The 22,108-nt window shown below is 38.1% G+C and overlaps 1 protein-coding gene across 1 annotated transcript; it reads right to left on the bottom strand.

Moving 5' to 3' along the window:
• Positions 1-344: 344 nt before the first annotated feature.
• LOC140942483 (urease subunit alpha-like) lies at positions 345-21,508 on the bottom strand. The gene is made up of 27 exons (XM_073391397.1): positions 21,302-21,508; positions 20,781-20,847; positions 19,210-19,292; positions 18,129-18,251; positions 17,240-17,350; positions 16,180-16,257; positions 15,423-15,502; positions 14,064-14,169; positions 12,760-12,843; positions 11,994-12,080; positions 11,288-11,416; positions 10,352-10,414; positions 9,186-9,339; positions 8,671-8,725; positions 8,327-8,376; positions 8,163-8,235; positions 7,621-7,702; positions 6,833-6,898; positions 6,042-6,220; positions 5,196-5,310; positions 5,019-5,108; positions 4,297-4,395; positions 3,683-3,782; positions 3,058-3,164; positions 2,722-2,786; positions 2,527-2,585; positions 345-1,364 (listed from the first exon to the last, which is right to left on the bottom strand). The coding sequence occupies exons 1-27, from the start codon at positions 21,425-21,427 to the stop codon at positions 1,246-1,248; spliced, it is 2,550 nt and encodes an 849-aa protein (XP_073247498.1). The 5' UTR covers positions 21,428-21,508; the 3' UTR covers positions 345-1,245.
• Positions 21,509-22,108: the final 600 nt, after the last annotated feature.

Raw genomic sequence — 22,108 nt, 5'->3', positions numbered from 1 at the left:
TTTTTCAGGAAACTGATCAGTTTGTTGAAGATTTTATCTAGACTAGGGACTGTGGTTTAAGGTTTTGTCTTGACTCCACTGTGCTAGTGACCTCAGTAGTTTCTGGAAAAAAGCTACTCTAGGTTAGGAGGGATTTGGGGAGTTTACTCTAGTATAGGGTAGCAAAATTCAGCTGAACTAGCTCTGGTATAGGTTAAGTGTTCCAGGGTCCCAGCAGCACATCCCCACCCAGAAATTCCTAAAGTACCCCCCCCCCCCCCCAGGGGGGGCCTGTTCACAAGATTTAGTGGTGGTTAACTATACCCAATGTAAAGGTAATCAAATAATGCTTTCATATTTAATGATACCATACTATAAAACTACATTTTATTACTACTTGCTGCTTTTGAAAAGTACAGGCTTCTATATTCTATGCTATGCTTTGCATGCTTCACTAACAGTATTTATTCACACAGTAAAGTGATAGTAATTAAGCAAGTCAATGGTACACTTAAAGACGATTTCATTGAATTTGTAAAGTTCTTTGAAAACTAGCAACATTTTCTATTATCAGTAACTTTCACTGCTGCAAAGCATTTTTGGATTTGTAGACTGTGAACAATCTCTAAGTTTTCTTTACAGTCGCCTCACTTGAACATAGTTACTGACTTGACAAACTATTCGAATAAGACGGACTCTGTACGAGTGTATTGGATTTGCCAATATTTGGTGACAGTGCCACTTCAAATATCTCCATTTGATATATTGTATAAAATATAATAATAATATACATGAGAGAACCCCAAAAGAACAAGATGTCCTTGAAACACACTTTAACCTACTCCCTTGTACCAGTTTTAGATACTGAGTTTCCCTATCTAACAAATATTTCAACTTACAACAAAGAAAATCACTAAGCCATAGAGATGGCTTAAAAATGCTAAAGAGGAAGTAAATTGCTGCATGCAAGTTGCAGGTTCCGGACTGCAGGTTCAGATTGCAGGTTGCAAGTTACAGACTGTAAATTAAAAATTGCAAGTTGCACGTTGAAGGAAAAAGATTACAGCTTGCAGGTTTAAGATTGCAGAATGCCAGTTGCAAGTTGCAGGTTGAAGCAACCAATGTGCAAACCAGCAATACACTATTCTCTTTGAAAGTCATTGAATATTGATCAAAGAATAAAACATGAAGAATCCTTGAGTAACAGAAATGACTGACTCTAGATCACATCTTCAGACTATGTAATATATGAGCTGGACCAAATGATTAAAAGATAAAGAATCTTTGAGCCATGGGGATGACTGATGCTGGATCACAGGTGATGTGTTCCTTTTTGGTAGGGTCCTGGTCATCAATAATATGAACCTTGTACGTCTGTGGATCAACTATAAAGAAAAAGATAGTGTACACCAGTATTAAATCAGCTGCAAATATTGAAAAAAAAAACACTACAATGCAATATCTATTAATTATTTATAAAACAATTGAGATAGTATGCGCATTCTGATTGGTTAAAAACCTATGGTTAATGGTGCCAGTAAAACTCATAGTTTTACGAGGGGGGCATAGGGATTTTCGGTTTTGCGGTTTTGGCTATTTTTTTAGATCGGTTTTTCGGTTTTTGTTCCAAAAGACTTCCGTTTTTCGGTTTTGGTGGTCATTGCGGTTTGCGGATTTTTCGTTTTTTAGCATCTGGTTTTCGGTTTTCATGAAAAATTCTAGCGGTTTTTCGGTTTTGGTACCCGATGTGGTTTTTGGTTTTTTCTATTTTGTCCTATTTTGGGTTCCGGTTTCTGTTCGATTTGAGCAGCACTTAATCTCGAATAGCTGCGAAACGCCAAAGTTATTTAGAGGAATGCGTGACAAAATAAATGTCATGGTAGGGGATCAAGCGTCTCCACTTTGGTGAAATTAGTGTTAGTTTAGTTTGCTCTGTATGCCCCACTAGTCACCATTGTATCGGTTTTTGACGGTTTTGTATGTAGTTTTCGGTTTTGGCCGAATTTTTTTGCGGTTTTGCGGTTTTGGATGATTTTTTCCTTCGGTTTTGCGGATTCTTATATACCCCAATGCCCCCCTCTTTTACTTAAAGCAATAGACCACACCTTCGGCTCACGATTTACAAGCTTTTCTTGTGTTCTCCCAACATCCCAAGTGGGTTATCATGCCGGCAAACCCATAGAAAGTGTGTTCTATTGCTTAAATAATAGAAGCTTTCACACCAAAACATATCTTCACAAGTGAATATAACATGTTATCCTCACATGTGAAAAGATCACTGTTATTATGGCTACATGATTAATCGCACCTTAAGTTGAAATGGTTTGGTATTTCAGTGGTGTTTATATAATACATAGAACATTACACATCTGCTTGGGAAATATTTGAAATTTCTCTTCTCGTGTTCAAAAATATTTCACTCATTCACTGCACTCACTGGTGAAATATTTTTCAATACTCTTATAAGAGAAATTTCGTATCTCCATGCAGCCATGTAATATCCTCTATACAGCCTTCTGTTATGAAAGAGAAAACAACCCAGCACACCTGTAAGTTTAGGTAAGTAGTTGTTCAAAATCATGTCTTTCTTTGTCACTTTGCGGCACCTGTAAAAAAAATGAAATTTAGAAAAAGTATCCACTGAGAATACAAACTTTGATAGACAAAAGGGTGAGGGGCAGGAATGCACACATGTATCCACCCTATCCCCCACTTGATTCCCCTGAGAAACAATCTACTTACCCCTTTACTGCTACAGTCTTCTTGCTAATTCCATAAGCCTTGCAAACACTGTTCTTTTCACATTCCTACAAAAACAATGTAATGCAATGATGTGAATTGAGAAGTTGCCATCATTCTGTTGATCCAGGGCTTTTTCAATACATTAATAAAACAAGATTGTTTAAAAATATAAAATCATTGATTATTATCATTATTATTATCGTTATCATTATCATTATTACTATTATTATTATTATTGTTTTTATTATTACTATTATTGTTATTATTTTATGACAAAAAGTCTGTAAGCTGATAAAGAAAAGTACAAGCTATATAATTATGAAGAGAGAGACTTGCCTGGCTAACAAATACAACTGAGTTGGATCCAACTGCAACTCCAAAGGCTCCAAACATGGGGCGTGGTCGGACAGGCTGGGGTGTTGGAATAGATGCATTGGGATTTCCTGGTAAGGAGTACAAGGCAATAATAATTATGATTGCTATGATCTCAGAAAAACAAACAAGAGGCCTTAACTTGTACAAGCTGAAATGTTATGTAAGATTTTGGATGGTACTGCATCTGACATTATTTTCTTTGGTAAGATTATCTCTCTGGGACTTGGTGCAGCTGCAAATGGTGGATTGGCCACTTGAAGAAGGCCCCGTGGTGGAGTTTACTGGTAAATATCAAGATATTTAATAAAGAGGAATTATGTTACATCATCATTGTGATCATTCAGAAGCACCAGGTCACAAATTGCTTAATATGTAATTCCCCAGGTGCACTCTTCATGGCGGTTTGACCCCGAGTCCTCAGGCATGCTTCCTATTGGCAGGTCCAGCTCTAGTCCCCAAATGCACTCTCCCTTGGAGGGTTCAACCCTAGTCCCAAGGTGCATTCTCCTTTTAGAGGGTTTTTGAAAAAGGCCAGAGTTTCCAGATACATAAAAATATTTCCTAGTAATTATTAACATATAGTTACCCATTTGCGACCAAGCAATCTGGCCTCCCTTCACAACAATCTCTGGTTTAGCACCAAACAAAGCAGGATTCCACAGAACTAAATCAGCCAACTTTCCAACCTGAAAATGCAAAACAACAACCTGTTGTAGTAACTAATGCAAAATTACTATAATTTTCAACAAAAATAGCTTACTGGTGAATGTGTTTTGGAAAATAATTATGATTGACACAACTGAATCAATTTTTCCTTCAATTACTAATTCAAAAACATTCGCGTATGTATCCCACAAAATGTCTTTCATTTCCCCTACCATCCCCAGCATTTCAGCCTTGTGAGGGTTTTTGACCAACTTGCAGTCCAATTTCATTGAAAATCACCTTTGACCAAGGTTGAAGCTTCCTGATAATTTTTTCTCAGAACTTTTATTGATCAGTGATCAAAATCATCAAAGCATATGGGGATGTGACACCCTTTTATTTTGAAGTGCAATCATTGATCAAAACTTAACACTATTGGCAAAGTATGTTCAATATCTCATAGTAGAAACAACCCTCAGTTTTTGTACAAGCCAAACGCACAGATGATGAGTTGCCTGGCACGGCAACTTTAAGTTATTTTTCCCCAGAACTCACCTCAATAGATCCTATGTGGTGAGACATTCCATGAGCTAAAGCTGGGTTTATGGTATACTTGGCTATGTAACGGCGAACACGGATGTTGTCGTTGTCACCCTATTATAAAATAATCAACAGTCAAATATAAGGTCTGTTATTATTACGATAACTATGATAAAATTATAGTAATAATATTATTATTTAAAAAATGGCACATCAGTTGAGATGCCATTTAGAGCCTGGCAATATAAGACAGTTTTTGTTGCTAAAGCCTCCTCTTAGAAAAGTTAACGCCACTAAGTCACAGTCTGTGTAAGTACATGTGAGTGTTTACTTCCACAGGAAACCCTGCCTAAGCAATGCAAAAACAAACTTAAAGTAGTAGCCACATGCAGTGACAGACTGTCTATTTTTATAATCATTTTATGTTACTTACAACATTACTATATAGTTTTTCCAGTTTTGTTGGCCACAGACCTGCCCGATGGAGGTAGGCAGAAACTGATCACATTGGTTCCATACATGAAGCCCTCCCCTCCCTACCCAATCCACAAACCCAGAGGGATAGACAACAGGGTGGTCACTGGTGGTCTCAGAGACAGCACACTTTTCTTGGTTTCATTTCAGACCCATTGAGTGTTGGTCAAGTCAGAACTAGGAGCCCCCATCCCACAAGCGTGTAGTGTCTAACCAACTATCTTAACCAACCAGCAAAAATAATAATATCATTGAACTTTTACCTGCTCTTCAGCAAGTTTTCCTCTGAGTTTTTTCATTTTATCTGCTGTTTGCCATGTGCGACAGATGACCTCACCAACACGGCCCATGGCCTGAAACAGTGAAGAGATTGTCATGACAATTCAGCAAAAGAAGAATGACTAAATGGGTGAGTACTATACTTAGAAAGTTTTTCTGACCTGTGAATCGGACGATATGATGCTTATGGCTCCCATATCATGAAGAATGTCCTCTGCAGCAATTGTTTCTGCCCTGATACGGGACTCAGCAAAAGCTACATCCTCCTTCAGATTGCTGGACAAAAAATTAAGTGAAACATTGACTGTGAGTAACTCACAGTCTTAAAGGACTTCAAAAGCACTTTTTCTTGGTATCCAACACAGCCACTCTCTGAAATTGTCAAGACCCAAAAATAGCAGCATGGGGGCAAACATAATTTTTCTTTTTTATGAGTGCAGGGAATGGATTCCGTTTTTCCCTTCTGGGCTCAAAACCGAAGCATCTAATGAGTGTCCTAAAATCAAGGAGAAGAAAGAGTCCAACAGACAAAACAGGAACTGCACCTTCTATTAGGAGTTCGGCCATTGAAGTTTAACCATTGAAGAGAGAAGAAATAGTTACCAAAAATATCATGTGCCTTTATGCATTTTGGTATTAGAGAGACTTGCAAATGTAAACATCAAGCTCTGGAATCCAAGCAAATATCTAAAATAATAATCAGCCAGATCTCTTCATGCATTTAACGTTCCAACCAGTGGGAGTGGAGGGCACCAAAAGTCACATACCCATTGTGACTCACTTTTATAACCATTTTTTTCAAATTTTATATTCCTTTTGACTCAAAATCATAAACATTCAATTTAAAATTACTATACTAAATAACTTTGCAAGGAAAATTATTAAACCATAACACAATCAATATGCACACATGCTACAATACTGAAAACAAACCAGTAGAGATCTGACTTATTTCTGCATTATACACCACATGGTACATTACTAGGAAGTTAGTAATGTTAACATACCTGTCAAGATGATGGCACACCATAAGCATGTCCAAGTGCTCATCAATAGTATTCTTAGTGAATGGCCGAGTGGGGTTGGTTGATGATGGAATTACGTTTGCTTCAGAGCAAACTTTAATGATATCAGGTGCGTGGCCTCCACCTGCTCCCTCAGAATGATACGTGTGGATTGTTCTGCCCTGAAAATACGCAAAAGATAAATAAGGTTTCTTTTGTTTCTGATGCATGAAAAGAATCACAAAGAAAGCCGCTGGAAAAGTGAACTTTTTTTCTTATTATTTCTTGAAAATGAAGTGCAAAAGTTCAAAACAGTGTTTGTCTACTAAAACAAAAGTCACATCCTAAAATTCAGCAGTTTTGATGCACTTTAAAAAAATGATCAAAACACCCGAAGAACATTCTTGCAAGGAGCCCTACAACTAAATTAAAAGGTGCTCTACAGTAAGAATTAAATTCAAAGGTGCCATAAAATCATGATCTATTTCTTACATCATAAGTTTTTGGTGGTATTCATAAGTGATTGCCACATGAAAAAATGAGGGTACACGAAAATTCTCAGGAGTTCCCCTCACTGGCAGAAACCTGACAGCTCAGTTAAAGGGGAGTCACAGGGAAATTGCAGGTGGAATTCAAATTCCAGCAACAAAGTGGCAAGATCTCCTTCCTTTTCTCACCACGCCACCAGCGTGCCCCGGAGAGCTTGCTCGCAGGATACATAAGAAAAGGCTAAAAAGCTTGACTGTCTATACTGAAGCATTTTTAACATAAGAGTAATCACTTTAATGATAAACCTTAAAGGCAGCTATGGATTGTTCCACACAGGCTGATTCATTTAGTGTATCTGTATGAATGGTTATCTGAAAAAAAAAAAGACATAATTATAATAAATTATTTTAACTCCAAGAATTTTGAATTTAATTCTTTTCTCTGGTTCTACCAACAACAGCAGGCACATTTGTTGAAATGTGTGATGCATACAAGTTGCAAAATATCAGATAGGCCAAACACCTTCACTGGTTTTATACCAGATCTTTTGAGCATTTTAGTTAAATTATCCACTTGAGGTAACATGACCACAGGGTACCCACTTAAATTTCTGCGACATGAGGCAACCTCTAGAAGAAGTATTACCACTCCCTCCAGGTGCTTCCCTCCACTCCTTCCTCCCTCCTTCCTTGCTTGCCCCTCGCCCTTTCCTCACACCCCAAATCCCCTTTCCCTTGCCTTTCAAATGACTGCTAAACAGGCTACATGAATCCAAAAAGATAGAACACAACTCCACTAAGGGCAACGTGACCTCAGGATGTATACCCGCACTTAAATTTCTGTAGGCTGAAATAGCTTCTAGAACAAGTATTACTACTCCGTCAAGAATCTAACCAGATGGAACACTATCTTGGTCTAGTCCATCAAAAGTCACGGCACCTGTTAGAGCTTGTCTCTCAGTTCAGTCATTCAAAGAGAAGAGGGGTTTAGGGAGGAACCTTCGAGCACCTGAGAATACCACTACCTGCAAGTACCCACCCCACAGTTTGTGAGCCTCCACTTACAGCATTAGGTAAGACTGATTATCATTTACCTGAACATCGTGTTTTTCAGCAGCTGTTAAGGCACAGTCAATTGCCGCAGGAGTTGTTCCCCAATCCTCATGGAGTTTTAACCTTTAAAAGAAAAACACAAACAAAATCTGTTGAATGTTGGTCGTAACCAAATCAGTCTGTTAGCTGGTTAACTAGATGTTGGTAGTGTTTTAAATTTACAGGTACTATTGCAAAAAATCTTGATGAGATCAATGTTTCTGTCAGTTTGTAGCACGTCTAGGAGCTCTGCACAACACCCGCCTTTACGCCAAACAACAAACGACAAACATGAATTTGAACCATGTGACCAAGTTTTCCCCTTAGTTTTCGTTTATGGTTTATTACTTCTACTCAAAAATAAGTACTTTCACGCCCGTTTTATCGTTAAGAATTGTTCTGGACAGCTTTTATCTCCTTACTTTCTATTCTGAGAAATTCTCAACTTGAATGTGACATTTGCCATTTGCCGTAAACGTAACTCTTAATCTCCCTAATATCTTTCCAAATGCTAGATCCTAATATTCACAATATCATAACTCACCCAATGGCCCCAGCATTGATTTGCTCTTCCAACTCCTCTGCCACCCCACTAGATTTGGAGGTATTTCCCTTTCCTAAAGGAATAAAGCAACAACTGTGGTATTCAACTTATCTTTTTATATCTGTGAAAATAAAACACATAAACAAGAATTTATTATTACTGACCTGTAAATCCAAAGTTGAGGGGAAAGCTGTCTGTGCTCTGAATCATAGCTCTAGAAACAAATTGTTATCAAGAACTTATTAGCTACAATAATTTTAATTTTATAACCTTAAATTTGTGATGATCACAACTCCTTAAAGAAACATGGTTAATGATTATGGTAAAATGAAAAGCTCCAAGAAAACCCATACTAAGCAGATTCTATTGGGAGCTGTTTTCTTCTCTAAGTAATCAGCGGAGGAGCTATTTTAAAGAAAAATTCAAATGCCTTGAGATGTGCATAGTATCAACACTATAAATAACAAATTTAGTACAAACTTCAAATTTTGTGTATAAAGAAACTCACTTGATGTGATTTGGTCCTGGAGTACAAGTTGTTGCACATGTACCAGTTGCAGGACCTAACAAAATGAAAAATATTTTTAATTGATCATCTCAGTTTAGTCATACTAAATTAACAAAACTAATATTATTGATATCATAGGGCTGTCATTAAGAGGAGGGGACAAGGGATTTCCCCTGGCCACTGTGAATGTGGCCCCCAGCTTCTTTATACAATACAATACAATACAATAACTTTATTTAAAGAGGGAAGCACAATAACCTATTACCGTTTTCTAACCTACGGCCCTCAAGGAAAGGAAAATAGAAGAAGAATAGAACCAAAAGAGAACCCTAGGTGTTTGATTCCCCGCCTACTTGTTGAATATACCCAGCAATTTAAAACCTTAGTGACAACCCTGATATGAACACCACAACTGAGCATGACATTATAACAGGTTAATAATAGATATTAAGATGTTTTCCCTGAAGGAGCAATGTCAAAATAAATTTAAGAATAATAAGGATGCCAACTCCTACCTGTTCCTCCACCAACCATGGTGGTGAGTCCAGAAGCAATCGCCTCCTCGGCAAGTTGAGGGCAGGTAAAATGAATATGAGAATCAAAGCCTCCTGCGGTGAGGATCAAACCTTCTCCTGCTATCACTTCCGTGCCAACCCCACATACCATTCCCTACATAACATGCAATTTTTACAAATATTGTCAGTAGCAGGAAGCATATTGAAAAAATTAATGGTAACACCTTGTAACACACCAAATTTTGAGAGTTTGAAAGGCTCATGGGTCTTCTTAAATTGCAATAATAAGTTGCATCAATACTGTATAAGCATTCATGCTCATCACATACAAACATGTAGCCAGAACAGTAAACACAACTATCTCTGCCATGTTTGTCTTCATACACACACACTCTTAGCATGCAATACCGCTGAGCTTATGTACCACAGTCCCACCAACACAACAAAGGAGAGCAAATCAAAAATTGGGTATCCTGTGGCCTTTAAAAACAGATGAAATAGGCCAGGCCTGGATGGCATCAGTAGTTGTGACGTTCTTCTGAATATCAAACATGATGGGTACTGAGACTAAGACAGCCTTGAGTGTATGATGAAGTTTTACATAGATTGAGTACTATTCAATTTTAGCTTGTCAAGTTATTTTACTCCACAAACTAGATCACAGTGTTCTTACAATTTAGCCTTTTTACTATACAGTCCAGGAACGTCAAGCATACCTCCCAAGATTGCATAAATAATGAGCAGTGAACTCACATGTGAGGTAATCATGACATTTCTGCCAGCTTGGTTTTCTTGAATTTGATGTAAATGTCTTTACAACAATTTTATCCATTCAAAGATTTTTCAATCTGACCAAATGCAGAGGAGCTATCATGAAAAATTCCCACATGCAAGAATGAAGATTTGAATTTGAGACTGGTTGCTGTAACATTCATTAATGCAATCTTGGGGGGTAGGCTTGTCCTGCCTTGACTGTAAAAGCCAGTAAAATTACACTCTCGCTCATATAAATTCAAGTCCCATCATCTAGTACACTCACTTGCAAGATAGTCTGGCTAGCTTACTGCACAAAACCTTTCTTGTGAAAATGAGTTTTATTTGCATGAGAATAAAAATTATTTTCATATCTGAATAGCTTCGCCCTTAGAAATCTTAGTATTGCCTACCTCACTGACCCCTGCCATAACATCTGGGTTACCACCTTTGCCAATAGCAGAAATAATACCATTCTAAAATGAATTTTAGAAAATGATCACAATTTAATGTTGAATTTAAACTCAGTTTTAAATATCTTAATCATTAAGTAAATCAGTTATACATATCTGCCTATCAAGTGTACATTCTTGTGTACATTCTTGAGAACATTCTTGCAAACCTTTACTGCCTACTTCTACTTCCAATCAGTTAAATATCAAACAATAAAAATGCATATCAGTCATGGCGGTGGATTATGCAATCATAGCCTGCCTTGTCTTTTTGAAGAGCCTGAGTCACTTGTCTAGAATCCCATTCTATGGAAGCCTTCTGGGGGGGGGGGGGGGGAGGATGCATGTCCCTCACCTGAATTTCAAAAGCAGTATTGAAAAAGCGGCCATACGCATGTGGCTGTAGGTATTTTACCATATTGTATTGCATTTTTTCATGTCGCTGTCACAGTTTCAACCTATTTTCATGTCATTTGTTAACAACTTCACCTGTCTTATGTTGCCGTTTTAAGGCCATGTTGCTTGTCGGAATTTTACCCTATATAACAGGGGCATGACTATGAGTATGACGCCTGGTATGACTATGAGCACATTGACTATTTTCGAATTCCCCATAATACACTCTGTCTGCCCCCCAAATTTTGCATAACTTATTGTCTTAAAATGCTCTTGGGAAAATGCAATACTCCCAGGAGCATTTAAAAACAATGGTTTATGCAAAATTTGGGGGGCAAACAGAGTGTATTATGGGGAATTCGAAAATAGTCAATACAACCTTCCAGCATTTTAAAATACTATGAAAGGCCCCCACTTCTATCCTCATTTCTGTTGAGCAGTGTGACATTGTCCTCTTCTGGACAATTTCTCGAAAAAAAAGTCACGTACATCTACACCTACCTTGATCCCGACATCAGCTTTAATGATGCCAGTAACAGCATCTACAATGAGAGCATTGGTGATAACAGTGTCCAGGGCTGTGTCTTTGTTGGTAACATTTGCTGCTTGTCCCATTCCCTCTCTTAAAACCTAAAAGGATTCAGAGTAATATTAAAAACAATTGCTCATGGTTCATATTCTCAAGGAATAACTTATGAATTGAAATACTGGTAATTGACATGAAATGAATCATATTTTGAACTGTCAATAAAGATATGAAAGTGAACATGATCTTCGCCACAGAAGGAACAACCTAAGCGGTTGAAAAAAAATAACTTAATTACCCCCAGGATCCCATGCTGTTTTGTCGGCTGAGTGTAGAAGAAGATAAAAGTAGCCCGCTAAGGATGGCTAACTAGCCGGCGGTTTTGGCCGGCTACCAACCCTTATTGACACCCCTGACAGATTCCCTGGCTTGTTGTCTGTTGAGGTGCAGAGGAAGGGGGGGACACGGGTTCACACCCAGATTGGTCTCCTTCAGGAGTTTGATTCTAGAGCATCCCCACCTAACCCTCCATGTACAGGTAAGCCCCCGCCCAGGATCCCATACAACTGTAAGTAGCCTACAATTGGAGGAAAAAAGATGTTAACATGCATGCACAATCAACATCATCATTTTAAATAATAATGAACACATCAAGACAGTGACCTATAATTATTTTCACACCTTGCCACCTCCAAATTTCAGTTCATCTCCATACACTGTGTAATCCTTTTCTACTTCTATAACAAGAGAACTGTCACCAAGATACACCTGCAGTGATTAACAAGCAAATTAACAAAACACCATTTAAACCCCCTTCCCCCAACCCCCCACCACCATCATCCGTATGTTCACTTGTGTGTACTATTACTTTAAACTTGTGATAACATTTTAGTTTATCAAATTAATTTGATGAAAAGTTGGAGCTATATCACAGTGAGTTCCACATTTTTTGTTTAAAGATGAAATGAAATTTAAAAAAATATCCTCAGTCACCTCCTGCCATAAGTGAAAGAAACATTTTAAAATGATTCTATCAAAGAGAAAACAATGATCTTTTTTGACAACAACGGATAACTTGAAAAAACTGGCCAAACCCTTTTTTGAAGTAGTAACCAATCCATTTTTATCCTGACTATCAAAAGTCAAAGGCATACACTTTTATACATGTAGTTGAGGTATATGGTAGAACAGTAATTTTGGAAAATAACTGTGCCAGTGTTTCAGGGTTTTCTTTGATTCCAATGTGTTTTTAGAATTTTAAAGTAGTACCAAAAAATTCTAACACAGCTCCTTAATTTACAAACAACAAAGAAGTTTTTTTTTCTCTTAAAAAAAAAGACTTGATAAAGCTTCTAGAATGTTACCTCCACTCCAAATTATGTCAGTTGATTAATACATAACACATCACTGAATTAGATCAGAAACACTCTCCTGACTGACTACATACCCTGTCACCCACAGTAGGCCCAAATATGTCCACATACAGCTGCCTTGTAATAGTCGCACTGCTGACAGAGAATACTGCATCATCCTATGATGATAACATAATATGAAATTAATGAACTTTAAAATCTCATTTCATTATCCACAGACAACTTATCTTGCCTTTTTCATACATTTCAATAACACACTGTTTTTCAACAATGAAGTTCAAGCACAGCTTAACAGCTACAATTTGACCGAAATCTAAAGAAGGCATGAAAATGGAAAAAAGACTCTTGCTCCAGGAAAAGGGAGGGAGTCAAGAGAGCCAGTCCCATTGCATGAGCAGAGAAATGGCAAAACTGGAGACAAAACATGATGTATGTTACAAACCAGAATGAAAAGAATGGCACAGTGTACAAAGCAGGTTTTATAAAATATGACTTAACAAGAAATGGCTAACTGGTATGTTGGGGTAAATTTTTTTCCTTTTGTTTTTCGTTTTCTCACTTACTTGTTATCATGTATTCTTTTACTTTTCGCTCTCCGGTATTTTGTTAATTACGCTCCTTTGTTACGTGCTATATGTAAATTTCATTATAGTTTGTTATCTCGCCCCTAATTATTGCCAGTTTTTACGTGTCTATTAATGTAACAACATTCGTCGAAGTAGATTATCTTTTTCCTCGGTGGCCCTGACCACCGACTCTGTTATCCTCAGCATTTGGTAAGCAGCTTCGTTTTCATCGTTTTTTCATTAATTTCATTTTGCAGTCGCCTTTAAGTGGTTTTTCTGTATTGTAACTATTATTTTTTCGCTCTTTGTAGGAATTTACTGTTTTTTGGGTTTGGTAATAGTAAAACATTTGCTGATTGTGAGTTCACGTGTTGTGTTTTGGAATTGGCCCTTGCCCGTTCATGGTACATGCCAGTAAATTACAAAGAGCCTTGAGAAAGTATGCAGCTGAAGAATGACAATGAATCAGCTTATTAAAAACTCAAAAGGAGTTGGACATGGCTGACTAGAGAGAAGAGGGGAAGAACTACCATGCATACACTGTATATGGGCCATACACATACAGTGTATGTGCTGCCATGAAGGGTAGGGTATTCAAGTAATTGATGGAGAGAGGGGGGTAAAATGAGTGCACCATCGACCTCAAGTTTATCAACTTTTTATCAACATAAAATATGGTTGCTTTACCTTTACTGTTTTTTTAGATTTACCCCCCACCTAACCCAATGGCCAGGCTGGCACACATGTATAATTATAACTGGCTCACAATGTAATAAGTAATATCAAACTAGATACAGTAAGTTTGCATGCACCTGTTGTTTATGGGCAAATCCTTCTTCAGCTATTTTCTTCATGGCCTTTTCTAAGTTTTCAGGTATTACAGGTCCATCAACAAGTCCATTTCCGCCACGAATCACTCTGAGAAACAAACAAATATAGGGTGAGCTAAAGATGCACACAAGCCAAGGAGACCCATGCCACAGTGCAAAATAATCCAGTATCTGTGCAGTAACATGTAGCACCTGTTAAACCCATCAACAATAGATGAGCTTGGGGAATTGTGCATGACAAAGGAAGGTGGAGCAGCCAGACAAACTGAGCCGAATACAAATGTTATCCATGACAACCCTGTGAGCAGCAACCACCAAGCACCATCACACTGAAAGAACAGTGGCAACCTAGATACTTACCACATACAGTATACCGTGCCAAGAGGGATGAGTAGACTGGGAGAGAGAGAGCGAGAGCGAGAGCTGCCCAGAAGTGAGCAACAGAAGCCAGAATGACTTGACATCTGAGGCCAAGCTATAAGCATGCAAAGCCCGTGAACACAGGCCCCGGCCACCCCTGCACATCAACCCTGGGGCAATGCTGCTGGCCAGAATTGTTTTGAGTTTAAATACTTAATTTTATGTGGCTTAAATTACATTTAGCCACATAAAAATAATATTTATTCTAGTCCCCACTTGATGGAATCCTTATCCATCATAGAGTAACCACCAGCAGTATGTTGCCGTAACCGATTAAACTCAGACAGACATAGTGGAGAAAAGTGTCTTGTATGACGTAACAACCCAATAGGAAGGCTTGAACCCCAACAGGGCGGTGCTCTAGCAGAGCCCGGTGGCCCCCAGCGCCTAACTTTTGCCCTCAGGCAACTAGAAAATCTCAGATTTTTCATACAAATCATATGCTGGGCACCCTAGATTTTACAGCTTCAGAGCACTGGGCTCCCTTCAATTTTCCTTAGGGCACAGCCTTGCCCCACCTCCAGATCTGAAGTTTGAGGTGTTAACCTCTTAGGTAGCCACTGTACTCCAAAGAAGATTACATTGACATCATCATCATCATCATCATCATAAATTGTTAAGACAGACTGATCTAGAATGGAGAGGCCTGCACTCTAACTGGACGGTGTAGTTCCAGAAAATATCCATACTCCCCAGTCTCCCCTCACAGAAGGGATTGGAAATTCCTGGGGGGTGGGGGGTTCTCAAGGGCCCAAAATCTTAAGTTAATGTATGAAGCTTGACTGGAATAACCAGAAAGGTGGTGGGGGGGGGGGGGGGGTCTAAGGAAAAATCCCTTCCGTGGGGGAGGTATGGATAATTTTTGGAACCACATATTAGAAAATCAGCAAGACGGGGGTCTTCAATAAAAATCTTCTTTACCCGTTTCCAGCAATTTCAACAAGTTCAACAGTTTTAACGTCTCCTGGTTCAAACCTTACAGCAGTACCAGCAGCAATATTCTGTCAACAAAATGAATAAATAATTATCACTCATGAAATAATCATTATAGCGTAAATAATAATCACATCAAATACCAGTTGGCAAAGAATTATTTATAACAGTACCTATTAGCAGCTTAAATATTACTCTGTCAATGGAGTTAATAACACAAAATGATTTAATTAAATTAATAATAATAGCTAATAACAGTAACAATAATGATCATAGATCCACTTTGAAATCACTGGCTATCCGCGCAATTTGATTGGCTCTCAGCAGTGTGATTTATTCCTAAATCGCACCATTTTTTGCTCTAAATCGCATCTGTTCCAAACTGCGTCATTCATGTTCTAAATCGCATCATTTCTGTTTTAAATCGCACCATTTTTGTTCTATATCGCATCATTTCTGTTTCGAATACAAAATGAGACGTAAAATCCTTTTTGTGTCGGCTTCTCAACCAGCTACTTGATCAATAAAATATTAGTACTGACTAAATTCTGCGATTTCAAAATGGATGTAATAAAGTGGTAATTGAACTTCGTGTCGTGCAATTTTGGTTTGAAATCATACTTGTGATTTCAAATCGCACTCATGCGATTTTGAAATCGCACATATGATTTCAGACCAAATTGCACTCCACTCAGTTCAATTACCATTATTAATCATTAAGCATCACTTATCTAGTGATATTTACCAGTCTCATGCCAAAAGCAGCTTTTCTGTCAAACTGAAGATACTTGTTTGCCTCAATGAAGTGATAATGACTTCCAACCTAAAGACAACAGAAAAATATAAAAAAGGCTTAGGGAAGAGAAAAGTAATTTATAAATTTTTGCAAAAAAATGCAATTTAAAACAAAGCTGCCATGGGAACACTTATGCTGTAAAATCATTCATTAATTTAGTTTATGTGCAAAAGCCAAATAAGCAGCAACACACAACATTCCAGTAGTTTACTATCTGCCAGCACAGTTATTGGATATTTCCCAGGTCTGATCTATGCTCTATGACAGAAAACAGTCTTTTTGTAAGAGTCATGTACAGAAGAAGAAGCCCACATCTTGAAGAGCATGTGCTATGCAAAGCTCCAACTTTTAATGTCAATATTTAATATTGACATTAAAAGTTGGAGCTTTGCATAGCACATGCTCTTCAAGATGTGGGCTTCTCCTGTACATGACATCTTACAAAAATACTGTTTTCTGATTTTACAAAATATAGTCAATTACATCTGACTGAATTTATGTAAACATGGCTTCAGTGAGTGTTGACAGGTCCTATGCTAACTGAGTCCTTGGTACCAAGACTTTGACCCTCCCCACCCAGGACAATGGGTGACTGTCTGTGCCTCCTGCTGAGCTCTGCAATTATCATGATAATCATTCTCAGTAGAGGCCTGATTCAGCTGGCTAGGGCAAATTAAGAACAAGATGCTTGCCAGTCAAAGCCTCTAGTGAACATGCACTGCTGCTTACTGAAGGGGTTGTGTCAAAATATTCCCCTCCCTACCCCACTAGTTTTGCCCCCCCCCCCCCAGGCCTGACCCACCCACTATTAGGGCAGTCCCTGGGCTATCCAGCTGTACCCACCAAGATGGCAAACTCCCTACTTTTTGGGACACTGCACTGGCCTGAAACCTGGCTGTGCCCGATGCCTGGCGGAAACCTTGTAGTGGCCACGTTTTAACAAAATCAGTCAGACATACATTATACCAAATACCAGGCATAATTATCTTGAATTATGCAACGTACATACCTGGATAGGGCGATCACACAGGCTAGTGACCCTCAGCTTTGCAGTTCGTCTTTCAGAATTTAGAGTGATATCTCCTTTAGAAGGAATTATGGCTCCTGGAACTGAGTGCTCCTATTAAGTGACAGTTATCAAACACCAATGTTAGTCATTTTTTAAGGTTTGCCCCCAGTTTCAATTTAAATTTCAAAACCACAGAGCATCTCAGCTAGCTCTGATGCCTACTTCAAAAGGCAGTGAGACCAATGAATTAACATTTTGCATTTATTTTTTAGCGATAATTTATGTTTCCAGTGACATTGGACAATGTAAGGTAATATTTGCTTTGGGACATTCAAACAAACCCATCACTTGATTTTTGTTGTCTGAGCTGCTGTCGCAAAAAGGATTCATCAACAGTAATAAACACTGTTAACAGAGCATTTAAAGCTTTCTTCAGATATCCATTATCCCTCTGGTGCATTATAAAAAATGGTACAGAAGATTTATGGGTGTAGCCAGGAAATTCCAGAGGTACCCACAGTTTCCCAAATCCCCCCCTATAAATAGGCACCTTGATTAAAGGTGAGGTTACATTGTAAGACTAAGCATTTTTACTATCTAGGTAATGACATAAAATTCAAAAATAAAAATATATTAAAATTCTTTGTAACCTTTTGGGTTCATTGACTGAAGCAAGTCAATCACTTATCATTAATTAATAAAAATAGTTATCTTTTGTTTACTTGCTTTATTTCAAATTATTCTCCTTTTGATTTTTTTTTTTCATTTTTTTTACCCTTTTCTAAGGTACGCATCCTGTGCATTGTGCATACAGGTAGCTACGCCCCTATAATTGCCTCTTTACAAATTACTTGGAAACAAATTTACAAATAATTTAATGTATACTTACCAAAGGCACCACATTTGCACTGGCAGATGCAAACTTTTCCACAGATGGCACCGGAAGAAAGCTACCATACAGCGCAAGACTCAAGTCCCCATTTTCTTGACAAACAGGATCATGAACAGAGACCTAAAATTTTGATCATTGATTAAAACACTTTTAAGATCTATTTGGTTTGAGGGGTGGAATAGAGAATTGTATGCTGTTAATGTTGCCCCATAAGAGATTTTCTTAGCAAGAGGTGGTTTCATTGTAATAACCTCGGTCTGAAATTAGCCAATAATAGAGTTTATAGCTAGAAGTTTCCATCAGGATTAGATAGAGAAGTACTGTAGTAGTGTTATCATAACTGTCTTGCCCACACCTATTTTTTTTTTTCTTTTTTTTTTTGTTTTTTTGTTTTTTTTTAATTATTTTAACAAACAACAAATTAAATACAAGTTAAAAGTGACAAAAGAAAGAAAAACTACAAAACAAAAACAACAACAACAACAACAAAAAACATCAGTTGAGAGGAGAGCAGCAGGCTAAAAGCAAATAGCGAAGTTGATACATCTAGTCCTTTTTTCTTTTTTCTCTCCCTACTTTTTCGTTTCCTTTTTTTTCCTTGAGTACAAGGGCACAGTCGAAACAAAACAAAAAAGAGATGTAGAGAAGATATTTATATTTAATTAGGTTTTGGAGACTCAGGTCAAAAGGCTTATATAAGGCAACAAGGGTTCCCATTTATTTTCCCACACCTATTTTCACTTAGGGTGACAGAGAAGTCTTAGCCCCGTTTATATGGAGAAAAAATGTAGGACGTAGAAGGGTCACCCAAGTCTACTTTAGCCAGTGTTTCATTTTATACAAGAAAAATTTTGTCTCTTTTACCTGGGTCAACAGTGCTCGCGAATGCTCTGATTGTCTAAAACAGTATGGTGCTCAGCCATGTTCTGATTGTCTTGGCTTGACCGAAGTGACCCACCTGGGCAAGCCAAAGTGTTTCATTAAATTAAGCCAACTTTTTGTTTTCTCATGTAAACAGTTCGCCTGAAAATGGATTTTACCTATAACATAATTATGTTGCTTCTCTCCGGCTCCTTACCAATTTTGTTCCATCTGGAAAAGTTCCTTCGACCTGTACTTCATTGATAAGCTCTCCTACACCAGGTAACACTTGGTTCACCCCTGACAGCAACATTTTCCAAAATTAATAATAGTTATAGCAATTTTCCATACACTGCCTCTTTATCTCTGAGCAGGGGAGAGAAAACAGCTGATCCTACTTAATAGATTGTCTCTGCGATATCTAATCTGGGAAAGGCTATCCAAGAGTCTTAGATTATCTAACCTTATGGTAAGAAAAGAGCTGTTAATTTTATACATTGAATAAGCACCTGGAATATGTGACCTTTAACAATAAGCTTGATTCTGTTCAAAGTATTTATGCTTGAAAATCGAAAGGAGAATTTGTTATTAGATTAGGAGTCACTTTTGGCATTATATATATTCTGCACACTTCTTCACTAAAATAAAACACACTCGGGGTCAGAACTGCCATAGGAAAGTGAAAGGGGTGCTCTGACATCAGTTTAAAATTAAAGGAGACTAATCCAGGCATGGCTAAGACTTTTTTTACCCCTAAATGAGACCATACTCCAAAGGAGACCCAACCTGCTGCTGCTGTGATATTGGAAAGTAACAAGACCCTGGGGACAACATTGAAGGAGACCAATCTGGGCATGACTCAGGCATTTTTTGACCCCTAAATGAGACCTTTAACTCCAGCGCAGTGTAATGGCATTTGTTAGCTCTATATATGTTGTAATTAATTTTTTATCTCAGGTAATTTTTGTTCTTCTTCTGTTTTTGGGTAAGGTAATGTGTGCAAATGAAGTTGAAACAAAGGAAAAAATAAAAATTACCTAAGATAAAAAATTAACTACAACATATACACGGTAGGCATTTCTTTCAACACGACCAAAGAGATACCTTTATGGGTAAAAATATTTGCTTTCCATCCTAGACACCCTAAACATTCCATAAAGACACTGCATTTCTATTGACATGGCACCACAGATGATGACATTTCCTTTGACCGATTAGTTGAAGCAGAAACAATACAAATGGCATTGCAAAATTGTTCATGAGAAGACATAATGACTCATGATCAAGGGATACATATTTGGGGCTTTGTGATGTAAGAATTTATAATTTTCTTTACAATGGGTAAGTAGGACTGTCAAGTTGTTGCAGAGGTACCTATAACAAGGAGGTAGAGAAACAAACAGGGATTTCTTCCCGGGGATTTCTTTGTCTTCTTTTTTCCGATGAAAGTAGCCAGGGATCACATTCAGGGGCTGGGGAATAGCCCTTAATGACAGCCCTGGCACAGGTACAAAACTCGGACTGGATCAACTCGTTCACACCTAGGGAAACAATGGCTTTTTTCGTCTGGCAAGTATGTAATACAAAACTTGGAAAGGGTCATCTGAATTACATTTAGAGAAAATAATGGGTTTTATCGTCTGTTAAGTATCGGGTCTCGGTGATCTGATTTCACAATTTTTGCACCTACTTCTTGACAATATTGGCATAATCATATGTGTACTTTATACACTCAAATCAACTGTATTTATCATTAACAAACTTTAGCACTTATCTTCTCCCACTCACCTAATAACTGCTTTCCTAAGTTCATCAACTCTGCAACAGTCTTTCCATCTCGGATAAATTCATTGAGCTGAAATAATCAAATTTGTGCTAACTAAGAACCTGTTATTATTACCTTCGGGGAGGGGCAGGGGATCTATTTGTACCTGGATCAGGAGTTGTGGGAAAATATGTTTTTTCGTGTCTATCCTACTAGTTTTAAAATATGTGCGATTATTGCTGTTAGGAAAGTGTATCTTGTGCCCTTTTTTTCACACATTCATGACAAAATACACACGGACACTGAATATGCATGACTCGTGATCGAACAGATGGAGGAACACAATACATGAGAGAGGCACAGAACAATTTGTGAAAAATTATGCAATAGCGGGCGCTGCAGGAAGAGTATATGTAATTATTGCAGATCACTTATAAGACGGTATTGTGAAATTACTCCACTTTTTCACTGCTAGCTCAAGGTGAGCCCTATGAAATCCCGTAATCTTACAGTGCAAAAGCAGTCTTGCGCCTTGCGCGCTCACCTGGCAAGCGATAAGGGCGACTGCCTCGGGATGGTTCAATTTTAATCCACGTGCAAGTCGCTTCTGAGCCAGAAATCCAGTTTGGTGAATTAGAAGCCCCTCTAGTTCCCGTGGACTAAGCCTCATGACGAAAAACTCCTGGATAAGATCTTAAGAGCACCAACAAGACCAAATCAACCGAATAAACGTGTTGACCCGATACGGCCACGCAAATTGGTTAGAACACAGGACACCCAAGCTCAAGACACAGACTACCAATCCTTGGCAATAGTTCCTTTGGTCCTGCATTATATTCGTAAGGCATTCCGGGGAAAAAGCGCGAGCGAACGTGAGAAAAAGGAAAACTATCTAAACCATGATCTAATCGTTCGTAGCATTTCCTACTTGAGCACACTGAGGCTAAGATAAAACTGGGCGGAAGATCACATCTCTCGATTCCCGGGAAAAGAGCGATGGCCGGGGTCTTTGAATACAGATTTTCAAGCATAACGGCTATTTGAGGTACGTGATCAAGTTTTCCCAAAAAATACTTTTGTATGCTACTAGCTGAGTAAAGACAGAACGACGACAAGTTTTTTTTATTTGGTATTTGTTCACCTCAAAACAAACCTCAAAACTCAGACTATACTTTTTCAAGACGCAAAACGATAGCCTTGTTTGGGAAGTCTTCAAACGTCTAAAGGTCACTGGTTGGCTTGGCAGAGAACCAATAGAGCTAGAGGTATACTGCAAATAGTGTAGCGCATAGCTTGGATTGAATGAGCCTATTGATCTCCCTGTAGATTGATTCTGTCATCATGGGGTCGT

This window comes from Porites lutea, chromosome 1 (genome assembly GCF_958299795.1).
Source record: "Porites lutea chromosome 1, jaPorLute2.1, whole genome shotgun sequence".
Taxonomy (NCBI): Eukaryota; Metazoa; Cnidaria; class Anthozoa; order Scleractinia; family Poritidae; genus Porites; species Porites lutea.
Note: the sequence above shows the minus strand (reverse complement) of the source record. Positions and strands in the feature narration are given on the sequence as shown.

Bases quoted from the DNA above. Each gene is read 5' to 3' on its own strand.
- LOC140942483 (XM_073391397.1), bottom strand. From the start codon at position 21,427: ATGAGGCTTAGTCCACGGGAACTAGAGGGGCTTCTAATTCACCAAACT. The intron at 12,081-12,759 runs GTATGTAGTCAG...TAATCACTGCAG, and splicing joins GGCCTACTGTGGGTGACAGG to GTGTATCTTGGTGACAGTTC. The intron at 8,726-9,185 runs GTAGGAGTTGGC...TCATTTTGTTAG, and splicing joins CATGGTTGGTGGAGGAACAG to GTCCTGCAACTGGTACATGT.